At 56.4% G+C, this 17194-nt stretch overlaps 4 protein-coding genes across 4 annotated transcripts; 3 read left to right on the top strand and 1 right to left on the bottom strand.

Moving 5' to 3' along the window:
• Positions 1 to 746: 746 nt before the first annotated feature.
• Positions 747 to 2188, top strand: DICSQDRAFT_179300 (uncharacterized protein; the record flags this gene model as incomplete). The annotated part of the gene is made up of 3 exons (XM_007363796.1): positions 747 to 1172; positions 1235 to 1835; positions 2102 to 2188. Exons 2-3 carry the CDS (start codon positions 1398 to 1400, stop codon positions 2186 to 2188), a joined length of 525 nt encoding a protein of 174 aa, XP_007363858.1. The 5' UTR covers positions 747 to 1172; positions 1235 to 1397.
• Positions 2189 to 6783: 4595 nt separating this feature from the next.
• On the top strand, positions 6784 to 7826 carry DICSQDRAFT_134739 (uncharacterized protein). Its single transcript, XM_007363795.1, has 3 exons — positions 6784 to 7277; positions 7330 to 7418; positions 7667 to 7826. Exon 1 carries the CDS (start codon positions 7109 to 7111, stop codon positions 7262 to 7264), a length of 156 nt encoding a protein of 51 aa, XP_007363857.1. The 5' UTR covers positions 6784 to 7108; the 3' UTR covers positions 7265 to 7277; positions 7330 to 7418; positions 7667 to 7826.
• Positions 7827 to 11461: 3635 nt separating this feature from the next.
• Positions 11462 to 13844, bottom strand: DICSQDRAFT_153858 (Arginase/deacetylase; the record flags this gene model as incomplete). The annotated part of the gene is made up of 7 exons (XM_007363794.1): positions 11462 to 12153; positions 12214 to 12478; positions 12535 to 12892; positions 12948 to 13004; positions 13057 to 13111; positions 13165 to 13331; positions 13379 to 13844. The coding sequence occupies 7 exons, from the start codon at positions 13842 to 13844 to the stop codon at positions 11731 to 11733; spliced, it is 1791 nt and encodes a 596-aa protein (XP_007363856.1). The 3' UTR covers positions 11462 to 11730.
• Positions 13845 to 14062: 218 nt separating this feature from the next.
• Positions 14063 to 16793, top strand: DICSQDRAFT_160511 (uncharacterized protein). The gene is made up of 3 exons (XM_007363793.1): positions 14063 to 14861; positions 14915 to 15521; positions 15573 to 16793. The coding sequence occupies exons 1-3, from the start codon at positions 14094 to 14096 to the stop codon at positions 16508 to 16510; spliced, it is 2313 nt and encodes a 770-aa protein (XP_007363855.1). The 5' UTR covers positions 14063 to 14093; the 3' UTR covers positions 16511 to 16793.
• The last annotated feature ends 401 nt before the right edge of the window (positions 16794 to 17194 follow it).

Here is a 17194-nt window from a genome sequence, read left to right as displayed (position 1 = left end):
GACGGTCACCCCTCGGCAGAAGCGTGTCGCGCTGCCGCCGGCTTTATGCACGCAGCGCCGCACGGTTCGGGAATTCTCCTGCACGACCCCGCGCGCGTCGCTGCGGGCATCGTGCTACTCAACGGTGCGTCCATTCCACGCCTCACGGCGCTTCCAGAGGCTTGTCGTAAGATGCAAAGAAGAAGGACGCGCCCCCTGCGCAGCTGCGAGCGTTCATCGAGCCGCGCCGGCTGCAGGCTATCCGCGCGAATTCAGAGGAAGGGAAAGGATCTGCGAATGTTGAGCGGGGGGCGAAGTCAGCGTTAGTACAGGCTCGCTGGGTGCCTTCTTTGCAGCGGTCGGCGGCCGACAGCAGGGGCTTAGGGCATGCCGTGCTGCCCGTCCTGGTAGCACTGACACTCCGGATGCATGGCTGATAGTACCCTGGCTGAACGTAGAACTCGTTCAGCCATTCCAGCCAGCGTTGGTGGACCCTGCAGAGGCGCACGCTTGCGTTGCCCCCTGTCGTCGGTATGTTCTTTGCCTAGTTCCGGGCTTGCTACTTATCTGACCTCTGAGCTCCGCTTTCACAGAGGCTATGATCGAGCCTCGCACTGTCACGCGCGAGGATCGACGGACGGCAATACGTATAGATACGAGATAGCAATTGCACCTGCAGCGAGGTACCCGGCAAGGGCAGACTGTTAGGTAAACCACCCGCAGCTGGGGTAAGACGTTCAGCTCAGTGGTGAACAATATTCTGTGAGGCCGTTCGTGTCGATGAACGGGCGATTGAATCGAAGTGATCGGGCTTTCTGTAGGCCAATAGCTGCGCTTCGGACGCCAATTGGTATGCACCCGTTCCGCGAAGCTTTCAAGCAGCTGTCAGCTCGGCCGGGACTCTGCACGGCTCCGCAGGGAGCTCCTCACACCCCCTTGGGCGATATCTGAGGCACCGATTCTGCAAGGCAAAGTCGGGCACATCGATGGTCGGAGCCAAAGGTGACACCGGTGAAGCTTCGAGTGCTCAGTGTGCATGCGCATCGATGCTTCCTCTCCTTCCTTTCGGGGCCTCCATCACTCAACGAAGCAGGTCGGCCTCTTCGGCAGGCTTCTTGTTCGGCCACGGGGGCAGCGAAGACGTACCGTCGTGCACTTCAAGCTCGCGCACTTGGTACTGGATGGAAGCTCCGGTGAGCCTATCTGAATGCTGCTCTCACCGAGTCCGGCAACTAAAGACGTACTCGTGGCTCAGTTTGGGACTCCGGTGAGGCCCTTCCATGACGATGAGAAGCACCCGGTCCATACCTCTGGCGGCCGAACAGGCTTGCAGACGGTCTCGCGGGGTCTATGCAGCGCATCCGGAGGCTACGTCATCGAGGCCAGTTTCTTGATCAACTGCGCGGACGATCGATTGCATGGTTTTCCCCGCAGGACCTGTCGATCGCATTGGGGTGCGCGATGTTCCGTCGGACGTTTCCTGTGTGGAATACGGCTTCCTTCTTGCTGTGTTCTGCAGCGTGGGGCAGCTCTGGCCTCGACTGGAAGCGATCGCTGTACACTACATTGACACGGTCGCGCTTCTCTTCTCTCTGCAGCCAATGCCCGACGCGTGGGAGCGCTGGACGGCTCTGATAGACACGCACTCTCCCTTCGGTTCTCAAGAGCTGTGGGCTTGGGAAGACATACGTGCACCATACCCCTTTCGTCCTTGGCACGCGGCCGACCGTGAGCGCACCTTCCTCGCCGTCGCCGCTGCGCTCGCTCGCATGCGTGCTCTCGTGCCCGACTCAAGCTCTCGGGTGCGCTCGACGTCGGACGGCTTCCCAGGCACCGTATCCCGTCGCAGTGGGATCGTATGCCCGCATTGGAGTTCTCCGCTTTCTCGCATGGTCCCAGTGTATCGCGAGGCCTCGCGCGACGATGAGCCAAATGCTCTGACCCATCGTCAGCGATGTTGGGTATCCAGGCGGCCCGCTCGAACCTGTCTCGCGCGCTGCGCGGCCAGCGTTCTCAGGCCGGGATCGCATCAGCCAGTCGCTGTCAGCGAGAGGGGCCAATTGGGGAGCGCGCCTTCTGCGTCTCTCACTCCATATGCTTCTCACCGTCGTACTCTACATAGCAAGTCCGCACCCGGCCAGGAGCAGGCGCGGCCGTGTACATGTCTGCCTGTCCCCAGGCTGCTCGGTCGCGCGCGGGTATCTGCTAAGTCCCCACGGGGACTTATCCGCCAGCCACTCAGCACCCAGCACTCCGCTCCGACACACGCCACACACCGTCCAAGATAGCAAGGGCAGACCGACCCCCCCTGCCTCCGCGCGAGCCCGGAACAGAGGGCCCACGAGCTCCCCGTCCGATGCCTGCGCGACTGTGGCTATTGACAGCTCCGTCCGACGGCGTAGATCAGATGTCTGTGAGCATAGTCGGCCACGGCCAATGGCTGAGCGTGCTCGCATTCAACAGCCATTCAGTCGCCCCGCGCATAGCCCGACGGCACTGGCCAGTTTATTGCAATGTATCGTAGCTGGCGCAGATGGCATCCGCATCTCTGATCTGGTGCAACATCTCCATGCCGTATGCGCGACCGCCCCACAGCTTCTATCGTTTGAGCAGCGTTGGTGTTGGGTTGGGGCCGACGTGTTCGGTTGTCAAGGGCTCTTTGGCCCCCCCGCGCGGCGTAAATCCAGGCAAGAGATCGACATCCATACACGATCCGGGATAGGTACAGCTGGCTGCTATGAACCTTGTGCGTGTGTACATGCGGCGCTCCTTCAGGTGTGTGGCTGTAGATATCTAGCACCGCACCCTCACTGCACCTTTCCTGCCTTTTCTGCCTCCTGTGGACCCCTGCCTCCTTGGACAAGCCACGCCCATAGGAGCAAGTAACTCCGTGTGCGCGGCGCCGCCTAATGAACGAGCTGCGCCGGGCCTGCGTTTCCGGGATGAAAGCAATGCTCGCAGAAGCACACCCCGCAGATGCCTCAATCCACGACCATTGGCCACAAACTACGGTCGCCATCAGCGCGCACGGTCCGTCGCACGTCCTTATCTCATACAACAGAACACATACATGACATACCCCATCCAGCAGAACACGCACCGCCGTACTCCGGGGACGTCGCAGCAGCCCACGCAGAGCGAGACGTGTCAGGGTGATTGATTCCGCCCCTGACTGTACCCCGGCGCGTCAGGCATTGCGATCCACACGCCCGCACTTGCAGCGCATCCCGGCGGCCAGACGATTGGTAATACAAGCGGGGATACGGAACCTCTTGGGGGAGCGCGCGCGATATCACACCGGTATGCGGGGAGGCGCACACGAAGGTTCATGCACACGTCCAAGCGAGCCCGATATCTCGCGATTTGCGATTGCGATTGCACGATGAAGTACCTCAGAAGGCCGGGAGGGGATGACTGCAAGCGCGCCCGACGCTGAGGCCTGAGGCTTCGACTTCTGTCCGGCAAAAGCGCGAGCCTGTGGACGTTCAGTATGCGATCCGGTACCTCGCTATACGCACCCTCGTGTTCGTATGATGACAGAGTACGAGAACTCACGTCGCCCAGGTGCAGGGGAACGAACGGGTCACCTACATAACATGCACGGACAAGGGGTGTTCCCGGCATCCGCCTATCGGCCGGCTTTGTCATACTGTCGTCGGTGTCTAGAGCGGTATGACAGCAGCGGGGACGATGACCACCTAAACAACCGGCGGAGGTCAGACGTTGGTCCTTGGCATTGCGCTCGGATACCATGCGTCTTCCCCTCATCCTTGTGTCGCAGTCTCGTAACGCTATCTGACGTTGACAAGCTCGATCATTGTTGCTCCAGTGGTACACTCCTCATATCCTCCAGGGCCACAGCAGTGATCTACCTGAGACGCGCTACTGTCGAGTAGTAGACAGATGCAGCTCGACGACATACTCACTTTACCAATGGAGTTAGCGCTACGGGGGATACCATAACGAGGCGCCGGGTTCTTCTGTCCGGGCGTTCGCAGCTTTGGTCTTCCCCCGCGCCCCGATCGGCATCGCGAGTAATTGCGGTCTTCTCCGGTTTGGCCGCTGCTCGTCGTCTGGCGTTCGGGCCAGAAGATCCTCGTGATAGTCACCTTGGCGTGAGCGCTGTAAACACGCTTTCATGTATGCGTAAGGGGAGGGCTCACCTAGCTATGTATGCTTACGCTAGCCTTCGAGGCGGCCCAGGAGCTATATCTATCGATCAGGTATGTCAGACATACAACGTCATGCGTGTATAATTGGGATAGCATCTCACCAGCGATCATGCAGCCCTATCTGAGTGTCCGGCAAGAACGTGGAGTACTAAGTGCGTATAGGGTGGCCATCAGCCCTGCCATTGTCAGAGCAATGGCGTCGGCAGTTTATCGGTAGATCGCTATGTAGCAGTTCGAATGGTAGCGATTGCCGGCAGGCAACACGGGCGACTCTCCTTCCCGCAGGAACACCGGCTTGCGGATGTGCCCGTCCCCTCTCGCCGTTCTTCGCTATTCTGTCCGCAGGACACTGCAGGCACCGGACGGACGCCAGTGCCCGCAAATACTGCGGTCGAAGGACCACATACTAGCTAGAAGTCGCTCGGCCGCCCAGCCGTGCAGGCACGTAAGGCCGGGTGCGCACAGGAAGCAAGAGATGGCACACACGGACTCCGAGGGATGAAGACGGCAGTCCCCGAGCCTGGTGCGTCGCGGACTTGCAAGTTCGGGCGTCCGGTCCTGGTGGCCTGAGGCACAGACGCTTGCTTGCAGCGTTGTGGCAGAGTGTGGCGGTGGTGCGTGTGCTCGCAGCCTCCAAATAAGTATCACATATGCGCGTCCATCTATCGTCGATGGACCAGCGATTGCGCTGCTGTTGCCTTTGAGAGCTTAGTGCAGGCTAAGTCCGAGGGCGTACAAGGCGATCTCCGACAGCGAGCGCGAGCGGGTCGAGGGCGGCGGTAGTGCGATGGATTGTGCGTGGGTGCTGAGTGCGGTGGCGGGTCCATGCGTTGTGCGACTTGGGGACAGATTCTTCAGGGACGCTCGACTCGGACCTTCCAGTGAACAATATTGTATCTCTGCGGCTGTTTGCGGTACCTGGAGGAGGGCCTGAAAGCAGCAGAAAATGAGAGGGTGACGTTATCACTAGCCGCTGTGAACGTATATGGTGAGCGTCACTACCAAGTGGAAGCGGGAGGCCTTATCATGGCGAAGGCATATGCTTCCGTCAGAGCTACCGTGTGTCGTCAAGCGGGCAGTGCATGCTAAGTCCTGGAAATCTCCGGATGCGACGGGATAGGGTCCGGGTCTCCGAGGGAGCTGTTCCGAGGTTTGGCCATGGGTAAGCAAGCGTAAGTACAACACTTGTCAGCTCAGGTCAATCTTACACGGTGCGTACGGGAACTGTTCTTTAGGGCTGCACTTAGAGACAAGCGGTGACGAGAATATATCAACTAGATGTAGCCGACAGTCCCAAGGCAGACGCACGGACGGGTGTCCTGAGCGGGAGGCTGACGCGCCCTGCAGCCGCAGTGTGCGAACATGTTCTGGCACATTTGTAAGTCGTCGACTAATTGACAGAGCGGTCGCCATTGTGCTCACGTCGGTATTGGTCACATCCTACACGCTACAGCTCCGGGCGGATGAGCTGTGGCATCAGATCAGAGATGTAAATCACGACCGTGTTTGACAGGACACCCACTTTGGATCGCGGAAGCGAATTTACTCGCTTTTGTAGATGGTGGTGTGCTTAGCACGCCGATGCGTCGTAGGCCTCCTTCCATCCTGGAACTTATCCCTCGGATGATGATCACGACATGTGGTCGACAGAAATGCAGTTACATGTTCAGTTGCTACATGTGTATCGTTTGTCACCAGGCGCAAGCGTCCTCTGCATATGCGGGGGGCGTGAATTGGACCGTTACTGCATCAACGGCAGGAAAGAGTGTGGTGTCATTACGAGAGCGACCGAGTTGGTTGTGAAAGAATGCTGTCATTTGGCTGATGTAGGGTTGAGATCCTTTCTTATATGCGCTGTATAAGAAGTAAGACATTTGGCATAGCTTGCAAGGCTATGATCGATATCGCGACTCGTGGACGATGACAACCGGTTATCTCTAAGGACACTCTGCTTCAGTTACTAAGTACACCCGGAGGCAAACAGCCGATGCCATTCCCTCGAATTTCACGCAAACCTTGGGGTAGGTGAGCGGAGTTCGCATCGTGTGCTACTGCCACACAGGCGCAACTCAGCCGTGTTCCTGATCAGCAGTCGCACACCTGTAACGGCATTGCCCCCGAGATTTTCATGAACCGCACTGAGAGCTCGGATTCTCACCTTGGGATATAACAACATATCTATTAGTCATCAATACTTTGAACGCCAATCTGGTGACACTTGAAGTGCGTCAGTATGGTCGTCCAGGATATTCCTTGTCCAGATGAGAAAAACATGCGGTACTGGCCGGTGATTCGTCAGTCCGCCTGTCCTTCAGCAGTGAATTTTGCAAAAAGATGCTCTTGTTGTTGTGTCTGTATATGTGAGAACGGACGCGAGGCGTCACCAGGGCTGGACAAGCTCATGTAGAGTGCAGAATGAAGACGGCATAGAGCCCGGTGAGGCAGCAGAAAGCCGCGATTGGAGACGGTCCACCTCGGACCGTCGACCGGCCAGGCCTCACCCGATTGGCTGGCGTCTGCACAGTCTCATGGACGCCTCGACATTCGGTCGTCCACCCTGTGACAACAAAAGCCTTTTTCTACCCCTTCATTCTCGGGAGCTTGCTTCTGAACTACTGGCGCTCTTCTATATGGGCCCCAGAATGCAACAATAATCTTCTTGCCTTACCCGATGGGCAGTCTGGACGCCAGTCTCACATTCATCGACCTGTGCGAGGCTTCATTCCTACATCGCCTCAGGACCATCTTCCGTTGCATCGGGTGCAGTGTATGAGCGCGGCGTTCAAATTCCAGCAGACGTTCCGGAAGGACCCCTACTGATCACGGCGCTCAAAATAGGCAGACAAAGGCGTAGATCCTGGGAGCAACGAAGCAAGGGACCGCACTGTAGCTAATCCTTGCTCCTAGCTACAATCAGGAGTACGTCTTTGTCCAGTCATTGGTGTCTTTGTTTCGAGATGTCCGGATCGCCTCGCCAGAAACAGCGTGCACGGAGAACAATCCAGATCGGGTTGGTAGAGGTCGTGAAGGGAAGGCAGCTCAAGCACACGGAAGTTCCAGGCCGTCGTCGAGTGAATACTGAGCTTTGCACTCCAGCATCGTGTCGACCCTGACTACATCGTTGACGTATGCCCCACTATATGTACACGACGTAGCCAGGTTGACAGCCGGGTCATAGATAATTCGGTGCAGTCTATGGTCTGCAGAAGGCGTATGATATGCATTCCAAGCTTTGGTTGAAACTGGACTCTGTACCGTCAGGCTATGGTGAGTGTCAGAAGCTTGCACATCCTCCGCCACTTTTCCGACGCGGATATGCTGAATCTTCCACGAGCCCAACCCTTCCGGGTCTTAAGATATGATGGAACTGAGTCTATCTACATATGCAGATGGAACACGCGGACATGGCTGTCAAGGAACTACGAGCCTTACTACTGGTAAGCTATCATGGATCGGAAGCTCTTTTCATCACTTCAGCATGCTCTTTTGCAGTCGAGTACTTACGGCCACTACAGCGCCGATGAGCACCGATGCTTCCGCGGCTGGGCTCTCGATTGCTCGCTCCTTGTCTTGTCGACTCGGTTGCCGATCGCGGTTAGTACGAAAGGGCTGGCTGAAATCATTCGCACTAGGCCGTTGAAGGAACAATTATGGTCTCTCTTTTGTCGCTCGTCTTCTTACTCGCAATGATGTATCGTTATGGTTGGGCAGTTATGGCCGTGCTTCCTCGTCATGACAATACTCAGGGGAGTGTCATACGGACCTTCAAGTCCGCCGGTGGAGCTGGACAAGTTCGCTTCGAGACTTATCTAGAGAAATACTTGTCAAAGCTCTAGTGTTACCTCTTGCACTAACTCGATCGTTGGTAGCGTAGCAACACAAGACGGACGGAGATGCGATCCTATAAGGTGGATAGTTGTAGGTCCATGCTCGCCGAAGCGCCTATCTCCGCCTCGACGCTCGAAAAGCTAAGCGCCCGATGCTTGCTTACTCCTCTATCATGATACGAACTCGTCTGCGCAGTCTGTGTTGCAGTTCCCGCCTGGACTACACATGCAAAAAGTACTGAGAGTGGCCTGGTGTTACCTTGCGCCACATATCTTCCGTGCACACGCCACTCAACATAGCGAAACGCTCCTCCTTGAAACATCATCCATCAGTGAATTGAAAGACATATGCGGATGGCCCTCGATGTCAGCCCTTCCGTTGACCGTGGTATTCCATACGCTAGAAGCACAGCACCGACGCCCGTATAACATGACACCGAGTCCAGGCATGTCTATCCGTCTCTCGCGCTCGCCCTAGACTCGCTTCTCACCGGCCGCCCGCACTGTGGCGTATTGACAGGTCGACCACGGGGCCCCGCACATAGTCGTTCTATAATCTTCTGTGACTCATGCCAGACGAGCGCACTGATGAGCCCTTTCAGATTTCCCCACATCTACACCCAGAGAACAAGGCCGGATATATTCAGCGTCAGCGTGCCAGGACGTGAGAGCGATCTGGTCATCGGACCCTCGTCTTGCGGGCGGAGGTCGCAGGGCGCACTCTCGCTCGACGATCATTGGGTCAGCAGACGAAGGTAGACATAGGGCCAGACTGACAAGTAGTTCGGGCACCTCGTCTACCGCGGCTGACACGGCCACGTCGAATACTGCCTCGAGTTCCTCTTCAGACTATTTCGGCTTCCGAGCTGTTCCGGTGGGAGACGGACTGCAAGAACGTGGATGCCCGCACGGAAAGGAGACGGGCATGTCTACGCGGTGCGCTGCCATTTGCTACGCAGAAGGGATCGGGGTTCGCACTGCGGGGTAAGTCCTTACATGAATGCATGACGGCGTCCTCGTGCTAGTGCCTCCGTCCGTCAGCTGCTGCTCATCAGTGCGTCTCCCCATTTACCCCGATGTCTGGATTTATACGGAGGCTTTGATCTACTCATTGGCCTCGCGACGCGCGTGAGGTGTGTGCTGTATCCAAACCGTTCGGAACACAGGGTGAAGGCAGCCATTGTAAGTACGTGAACATACCTGTGGTCTAGTATGCCAGGCTCATAGCGTCTAGAACGTCGCTGTGAGTCTAATCTGAACCTCTTCAGGGCAATCGTCCTTGCTTGTTGTATAGTAAGTACCGCGGACGAAGCCTCTTGATATCAGTTGCCAGCGCTGGAGAGGGTAGCAGCGACGGAGGCAATTGACAAGTAGGTGCCTATCTCCTACAGCTATCCCTACTTTGGCTAGCTGAGAATTCACGGAGTCGTGTCTATTGCAGGCCCGCGATAGATACCGGAAAGCAAAACGCGGCCGCATCAAACGCGTTCCATTGGACGCCGGCAAGTAATCTCGCGTGTCCTGGGCCGGTTTTCTAGTCGGCATGTAATAGCGTCGCTTCTAGCTGTCAGCCATATCTATCTGAGGCTGGGGCTGATCAATGAATCTGCCTCTTAGCGTCTTGCCGCGATACTCGTAGGAGAAGGTCGTATATCGCGGGAGCCGCCTTTTCTCAAGTCTGTTGGATGTAATCGGTCCATGCTCAGAATGATTCAGGCTTGTAAGACATTATCGGAACACCACTGAATACTCAGACACCGGACTTCTCGTTTTGATCCACGTCTGCAGTCCACATGTATGGGAGCGGAAGCAGCTTCGGCCGAAGCCCTACGCCTCATTCCGTTTCGCCTATTCCTATCACCTTCTTCTGCGAGCTTCTTCGCTCGGTACGAGGATCGAGTGCACCTTCGAGGCAATCTGGCAGCTAACCGAAGGGAAATGCAGGCAATGTTCGGACGGATTCAATGCCTCATCCCTATCGTTGAATTCAGGCCTTCGACAACTCTTCGGTTTTGCTGGACAATCAATCCCCGCACCAATCACAACCCTCCGGTGTTCTCACAGTAGATTTAGTTACCGAGAAGAACCCCACAATCCTGTAAGTCGACTTGTCTTGACGCGAACCCTGTAGGAACTCAGTATTAACTAGAACTTGCGCTCAGAAGCCTTGCAATGCGATGCGAATTGCGACCGGGAGTACTGACTCTCGTCATTGCTCCCAGTCGCCGGGAACGTCTGCCCTGAGCCCACCATAACCTGTCGCACGTCCGCCATTGGCCGCCCTCGCATGTGTGCAGATGCGAAGCTACTACACCCTCTGGCTGTGTAAGCATCCCGTACGTTGCTTGATCATCTCGTCAGCGCAGTACGTCTCTGATGTCCAGTACATCCGTCCATCAGCCTTTAGTCTCCGCTTCACGTACAAGGAGGCCGCCCTGTTTCCGCAGGGGACCCTGGGCAGCGTAAATGACATAACTATCAATGAACAGATGTCGTTATGCACTATACCTCCAATGGTATCCAGGCTCCTTGTTACATTCCAGTACTCCAGGCAATCCAATCGGCTGCCCACCACTCGGCCTCAGGCAGGGTCGCACTGGTCTAGTTGACATCCACCTGTGCTTACCCGCCGATTTTACGGCCTTAGCCGGACAGACAAGGCGCGTGTCAGCGATCTGCATACGCCGGTCAACTTGCTCAGGTCCGCCGGCTTCCTATTTACGCCAAATTCACTTTCTAGCCGGCGACCCAGCAGCCAATGGGTACGTGACGCCACCATCATGCATAGTGTTGTCCGGGCACCTAGAGGCGTGCCCGACTTAGCTCAAGGCAAGGCATCATAGGTACGTACAGCGTGCTGACATACTGAGGTCAGGGTCGCGGACATTCTGCGTCCGCGGGGGGCTATCTTCTCGTAAGGACAACCCGTTCTGGCGAACAATCTTCAGATGTTAGGTCTGGTTGTGGTATATGCGTCGCGCGTGCGCGGCCTGGGTTTGTTCCTTACTTGTTCCTTGCAGCTGGGATCTCGGAATGCTGATTCCTCTCGCAGCGCGACTCAGGGTAATTCGTATTCTAGGAGCGGACCGAGTCTGGCGCAGCGTGGAGACGGCTCCCCGTGATCCCTGCCTACTTGATGGTACCGTACACCATTAACTCTTACGTTCTTGAGCCAGAGCAAGCCAGATCCTTCCGCGCAGCTGAGACCGTTCCAGGATGCCGCTAGGACTATCAAGCATAGGTTGTGCACAGGTAAGGAATGGCGCACCGGAATGGCGTATCCTAGAGGTTGCTCTAGGAGCACTTCAGGCAGCTTCTGACACGATCAGATGACGCGGAGTTGCTTTGACCACTAGACGCTATGTCTTGCAGGCCAGCACGAGTCGCGAGAAATCTTGTCCATGTACATACTACTTGAAGAGTGGGTTATTTATACGAAGCGACTCGGCACGCTCATTCAAGTTATGTGTCCTATTGTTTGCTGCTTGTCTACAGTCCGTCCTAGGCAAGGCAAGCTTTACTCCTCCCGAAAGAGCAAGTCCGATTACATCGTACACCTATAGTATGCATACACAGTTTCATATTGTTGACTACTATTCATGATATCGTGACCGCGAAACGAAACGACGCGAACAGAAACAAGACAACACTGCATCGTAGCAGAAGCAGGAACGAGCAGGACCCATGTCTCATGCCGTAACCAGTCGTCAGATAGAACTGCGAAGCCTACCTTCGGTATATACCTTGTGCCCTCAGGTTGGGGGTGCGGGTCCCAGTTTGAGTATCACCCGCGGCAACTTCTTCGGTGCCGCCGGCTCGCCCTCCGCTTCCTTCTCGGACGCAGGCCCGTTTGAAACGTCCGTCAAGTCGCTCTCGTCCGACGCGGACGAGGCGGAGGTCGCTGCCGCATTCAGCCGGCGTCGTGCTGCTCCGGACTTCGCGGAGGCGGACTTCCTCCCTGGGGACGTGGCGGGACTTGGTCGCCCACTGCTGCTTCCCGGCTTGCGTTCGCGCAGAGTTCTGTCCGAAGCGGGAACGGGCGCGCGAGGCAGGGGCCCGAGCGTGTGTGAGGAGTCGATCGAAGTGAAGAGTTCGAGGGCGCGCGCCAGCCATGGTGGAGATGGTCCGGTTGGGGACGCGCGGCCGCGTCGTCGTTTCTTGGTAGCGGCTTCGAGCTATCAACATGGAAGTGTCAGGGAATCAGCAAGAGGGTTAATGGGGCCGAGAAGGCGTACAGCAACAAGATTCTCGAGGTTCCACCAGCTTTCGTCGACGCCGCTATCGCCGTTATCGACCAGGCCGGCGAGATGCGCCATAGCGCCGCTCGTTAGGGCGCGGTCGCTGTACCCTCCTTCGAGAACACTGATCAGCCGTCCTTTGGCATATCGCTCCGCGAATGCGCCGACATCGCGCGCGAAGCGGTGATAGAACGAAACTGGGACCTTGCGCTGGTGCCGCGACATGGAAGCAAACTCGTGTTCGCATGCATCGAAGCCACAGCTAGGTGGAGGCATGTCAGCCTTATCTAGCAATGACGATTGGGAAAGGTAGCAGACCTGATGAAGACCAAAACGTCCTCTCCAGCTCCGCCAGTGTTGTCGATAAACTCGCCCGCCTTCTTGATAAGACGCGAGTATGGGCCCGTGTACAGATTATCCCAGAAGTCTTGCGCAGAGGTATACGGCCGTAAGTGGACGTTCTCAATGTGCTGACCGTGAGGGCCGTGAATAGAGATGGAAGCAGCTTGAACCAACTCAGGTTTACCGTCCTCGCAAGGATACGATAAGATATCGTGTATGCTGCCATAGTAAATTTGTAGACCTGGCTTTCCTAGGGGGGCGCCACCCTCCACCTCGAGTCGTCGACGGTATGTCTCTTCGTTGATCTGCCAAGCGATAGATTGCGTTCCGTTTCCTGAGTATTCGGTCAGTTTGGTCATTGGTTCGTACCCACAAGCATTTACGCCTACCATGATGTAGATCAATATCAAGGATTACGACGCGATTGATATTGTGTCGAAGGTGCGCTGCAAGTGTATCAGTATTGAGGCTTTCAACAGTACACGGGTGAAGACGCACCATGTGCGGCACCGACTGCCACATTGTTCACAAAACAGAAACCAGAGGGTGTGTTCTAGTATTTGGATCAGCTAGTCTTCTGTGACCATGTTACAAAGGCGTGCTTGCCTCCCCACAATGGTGCCCTGGAGGACGGACTGCCACAAATGCTCGAGATGGTTTGTTAGCTCCATCTGAGCTTCCCAAGGTCGATTGGGAAGTCCCGACAATAGTGTCGACTGCTTCACAGATGGTTCCAAGGGAGCCTCGAATGGCATCAAATGAACCAGGGCAGACTAGGAACAACGTCAATCTCAGGCATCGCGTGCTTGAATACACTCACGATAGAGGTCGCCTTGTGAGTAACCTTCGGGTATCTCGCTTTCGCCTTTGTTCACCTTGTCCCGGCTCTCGAGAGCCCAACGCTTCAGATTCTGGAGATATACATCACGCTCTATATCTCCATGAACGAACTTGACGGCCGCATGGCTCAGAATATCAACAGACGCTTCGCTTTGGACGACCGATATTGGGACACGAGAAAGTGAAAGTGAATCAGCGCGCGATGCCGTGGTAAGCTGGAGTTCCCCAAAGGCTTCGGATAGCTCGTCCGCGTCCTGTTCTTGCTTGGAGGGGCCGCGAGACACAGTCTCGCACGGATGCTCCTCTAACCGCGCGATGGCCGCGGCAAGACCAATGTTGATGGCGCGGAGTCGTTCCGGCCGTTCGACGATGTTTGAACTGTCTCGCGATCGTATGTAACGGTGCTGAAGACACGCCTTCTGCAGAAAAACTGCCGTCCGAGTCATGGTGGCCTGAATACTGGAGTGTGGTTCGTGTTGTGCAGCGCTCTACGCGCTCGCGCGACGCGACGCGGTGCAATCCACGGAGAGGTTTTCGGAGTTTCAACGAAGACCATCTGAACCTGAATTGTTGTGTCGCGAGCCGATGTACCAACCGCTCTACCAACGCTTCCGACGCCGCCCATCGACCTCTGCTTATTTCTGTTCTCTTGTATGCTGTCCGTCTAACTGGCAAGTTTTCATACCATCGTCCCCATGGATCGGTTTCCCAATAGGACGGCGAGGAGTTGGTCTGTGTGGGCCGAGTCCAGAACAATGCAGCAAACCGCTCCCGCTGAGCCTGACAGCTTAGTCGAGATGCTCATGAACCCCGATTTCCTACCGCCACCTCTCCGTGACGATAGCGAGGTGCGCGATCATCCACCATCGGCATACAATGACCTCCCGCCTTTGGAAGACGAACCGACTCCCCATGATGTACCTTCTACGAGCAATGCGCCCGAAGACCACCTGGCTCCGCTGGATGGTGAAGAGCCTCCTCCGCTTGAAGACGATGGCTCGTCGCCCGTAGCCAGACCTGTACCTGCCGTGGATGTCGCCTCTACCGCGACAACGTCGAACTTCCCCTCCGCCCCTTCCAATGGCGTCCTCTCTGAGGCTGGCAGCGCACATGCCAATGCCGGTTCCTCTCGCCGGACAAGTTCTCGGCCAGCTGGAGGTGCTGCACGCCATGAAGACGATGGCGCAGAGAGCGACAGTAGTCTTCCTTCTCTCCAGAGTGTTTCTGATTCCTCGGACGAGGAAAATGACGACTACATCAATGAATCCGAGTCGGACTGGGACGATGATGAAAGCTTGGATGAAACTGAGGATGAAGCAAGCATCGCTCGTATGATCGAGGACGATTCCCCTCGCAGTCTGGGAGCGACCGTTCCAAACGCCTTCACAGATGCCGAGCCTCTCCTGACACCAGGCTTGGAACGATTCCCGTGGCAGTCGTATAGGGACCTGCTTGAGAGAGCGGTGAGTGAGCACGTGGTTTACCCGTGGCCCCAGCACTGAGTGGATAAAAGCAGAGGGGAATGATACCGGACATCGATGATCGCGTCCAAGGGCCGCCAGATTGGGTTGCAGAGATGACTGCACGTATAACCGGTATAGACAACGATCCTCAGCGGGCTGAGACATTGCTAGTGGGGATGGAGATTGTTCCGGAAGCGTTGGCTCTACGGTACGAGAAGCTGAGGTCGACCGATGGTGAAGACTTGGACGGCTGCGCGGTTTGTCGAGACGACCTAATCGACAAATCCTCGGATGCTGGAGAGGCAGCCCGCCTGCTCGAGGTGTTCGCCTTTCTCCCATTTGATCACGAACCAAACCACATCGTTGCATTCCCATGCTCAGGCAAGCATCTTTTCCACAGGAACTGCCTATTTCCTTGGCTTGCGCGGAAGACGACTTGTCCAACATGCAGGTTCGACATCGATCCACACTCCTTGACCCTCGGAACATCAACGGGCTCCCGCGATACTACTTCCTCCAATTCTGAGGCTGATATCGCTCCGCCTGCGCGTGTATGGCGGCCCCCTCAAGTGGAGAGCATGAGCGACTGGTTGGATGCAGAGGAGAGGGCTAAGAACTCGGGTTTGCCTCGTAAGCGACCTGAGGTGGTAATGCCTGAATGTAAGCTGTCCTTAATTCTGTAAACCCTGCCCACGCCTCATACGTTTTCAGATCCTGCACTGCCTCCACACACCCGCACAGGCATATTTGCTCGCGGTGCCGCACCTCCCCGGCCTACGCGACCTGATGGCGCCCCGCTTTCCGACATTCTTGACGAGGCACCGAGTTGGGGCTTTGATCCCGAAACGGGAGATTTCGACATGACGGCTGCGTATGAAGATATCCAGGTTATGCGTCATCGGTTCATCAACTTGGAGGCGCGTAGCCGACGGGTCGGAAATCTCATTGCCCAACTCCCCCGACCGGAGCACAACACTGACGTGCCTACCCGTTCGCCGTCTGCGCCTGCCGTGCCCCCATCTGAGGCCCCTCGTCGACCGGAGTCCCAGACGCGTCCTTCCCCTTCCCCCATGTTTCCCGGCCTCTTCACTGCCGCCCCACATCGCGTTGGCCGGAGTCTCGTCTTCGGACCCCATGGATCGCGCGCCGCCGAGGTCGTTGGTGCAAGGGAGCACGACGAGATGGCCTTGCTGCGGCAGGAGATCGCATCGCGTTTCTTGGGCGAGGAAGCGGCCTCTTCTAATGATATCCTGCCTTCGCCTACGACTGCTGAGCACGCAGCGGATCTGCGCAGCACGCCAGTCTCTCATGACCCGCCCCCGAACGACGTGGTTATCGATGCGCCCATCAACCTAGACTATCATAGTCGCGAACTTCTCCGCATCTATTTGGAGAGGAGAGGACACCATTCGAGTACACGACGGCAAGAGACCTCGACTACGGTCATAATTCCTCCGTCAGTAACAGGGACGCATGAGGTCACTGTCGTGCCAGAGGGGGTCGCTACAACTGTCACTATCTCCGTCCATGATTCGGCTAACCCTGTCGGGGGAGCACAGGGAGTTGCATCTGCGTTACCGCATGCTTCGGCTGGAGCAGGAGGCGTCCCTGACTGGTCAATCTACAACCCGTCCGACGACCTCGACTAGAGTACGCCTGTGCGTGCGCATCACATCCTCTGCCCATGGCGTTACGCTGTGGGTGTTTCCGCACTTAAAGCTCCCGTGGCACGACAGTGTTCGTGTTATCGCTTCTCGTTTGGGTGGTATGTTGGTTGGAATCCTTTGGAGTTCTATATACATTGTACAACGCGTCACTTGTAAATCCCTACCTCACAACCGCTATCCGCGCTATTCTCGCTTTGCTATCGAACACCGTCCTCGTATACGCGCTCCCCCACGTACAACGTCACATGTCCCACGTTTGTACCATCCCTTCCTAGACTCCTACGTAGTAATGCAATCGCGATGATGAACGTTCAACGTTCTAACAGCCAGGTGCATACGTCATATTCGCGCATATTGCGTAGTATGTGGGTTGTGTTTGGCATTCCCGGCGGTATAATCCCTCCACTGTGACAAAGTGGAGACCCGTCCCCCATTGGGGCCTATTGCACCGGTCGAGCGCATAACCCAGGAACCGGTGAGCTCGAATGCCCCCATCGAGAGGGGTTGGTAAGACGGAGAACCACAAGTGCCGGGCATAAACCCAAACTGCTCCTCACGTCTAGGGCATGCCCATGCGTGCGTCATAGTAGCCTCATTCAATCCTGCGTTATAAGACCCTCGCTGGCTGGCTTCACTCCCTCAAACCCAAACAACGACACAGCACCG

Source organism: Dichomitus squalens, assembly GCF_000275845.1.
Source record: "Dichomitus squalens LYAD-421 SS1 unplaced genomic scaffold DICSQscaffold_7, whole genome shotgun sequence".
Lineage (NCBI taxonomy): Eukaryota > Fungi > Basidiomycota > Agaricomycetes > Polyporales > Polyporaceae > Dichomitus > Dichomitus squalens.
Note: the sequence above shows the minus strand (reverse complement) of the source record. Positions and strands in the feature narration are given on the sequence as shown.

Bases quoted from the DNA above. Each gene is read 5' to 3' on its own strand.
- DICSQDRAFT_134739 (XM_007363795.1), top strand. From the start codon at position 7,109: ATGTCCGGATCGCCTCGCCAGAAACAGCGTGCACGGAGAACAATCCAG.
- DICSQDRAFT_160511 (XM_007363793.1), top strand. From the start codon at position 14,094: ATGGATCGGTTTCCCAATAGGACGGCGAGGAGTTGGTCTGTGTGGGCC. The intron at 14,862-14,914 runs GTGAGTGAGCAC...GGATAAAAGCAG, and splicing joins GGGACCTGCTTGAGAGAGCG to AGGGGAATGATACCGGACAT. The intron at 15,522-15,572 runs GTAAGCTGTCCT...ATACGTTTTCAG, and splicing joins TGAGGTGGTAATGCCTGAAT to ATCCTGCACTGCCTCCACAC.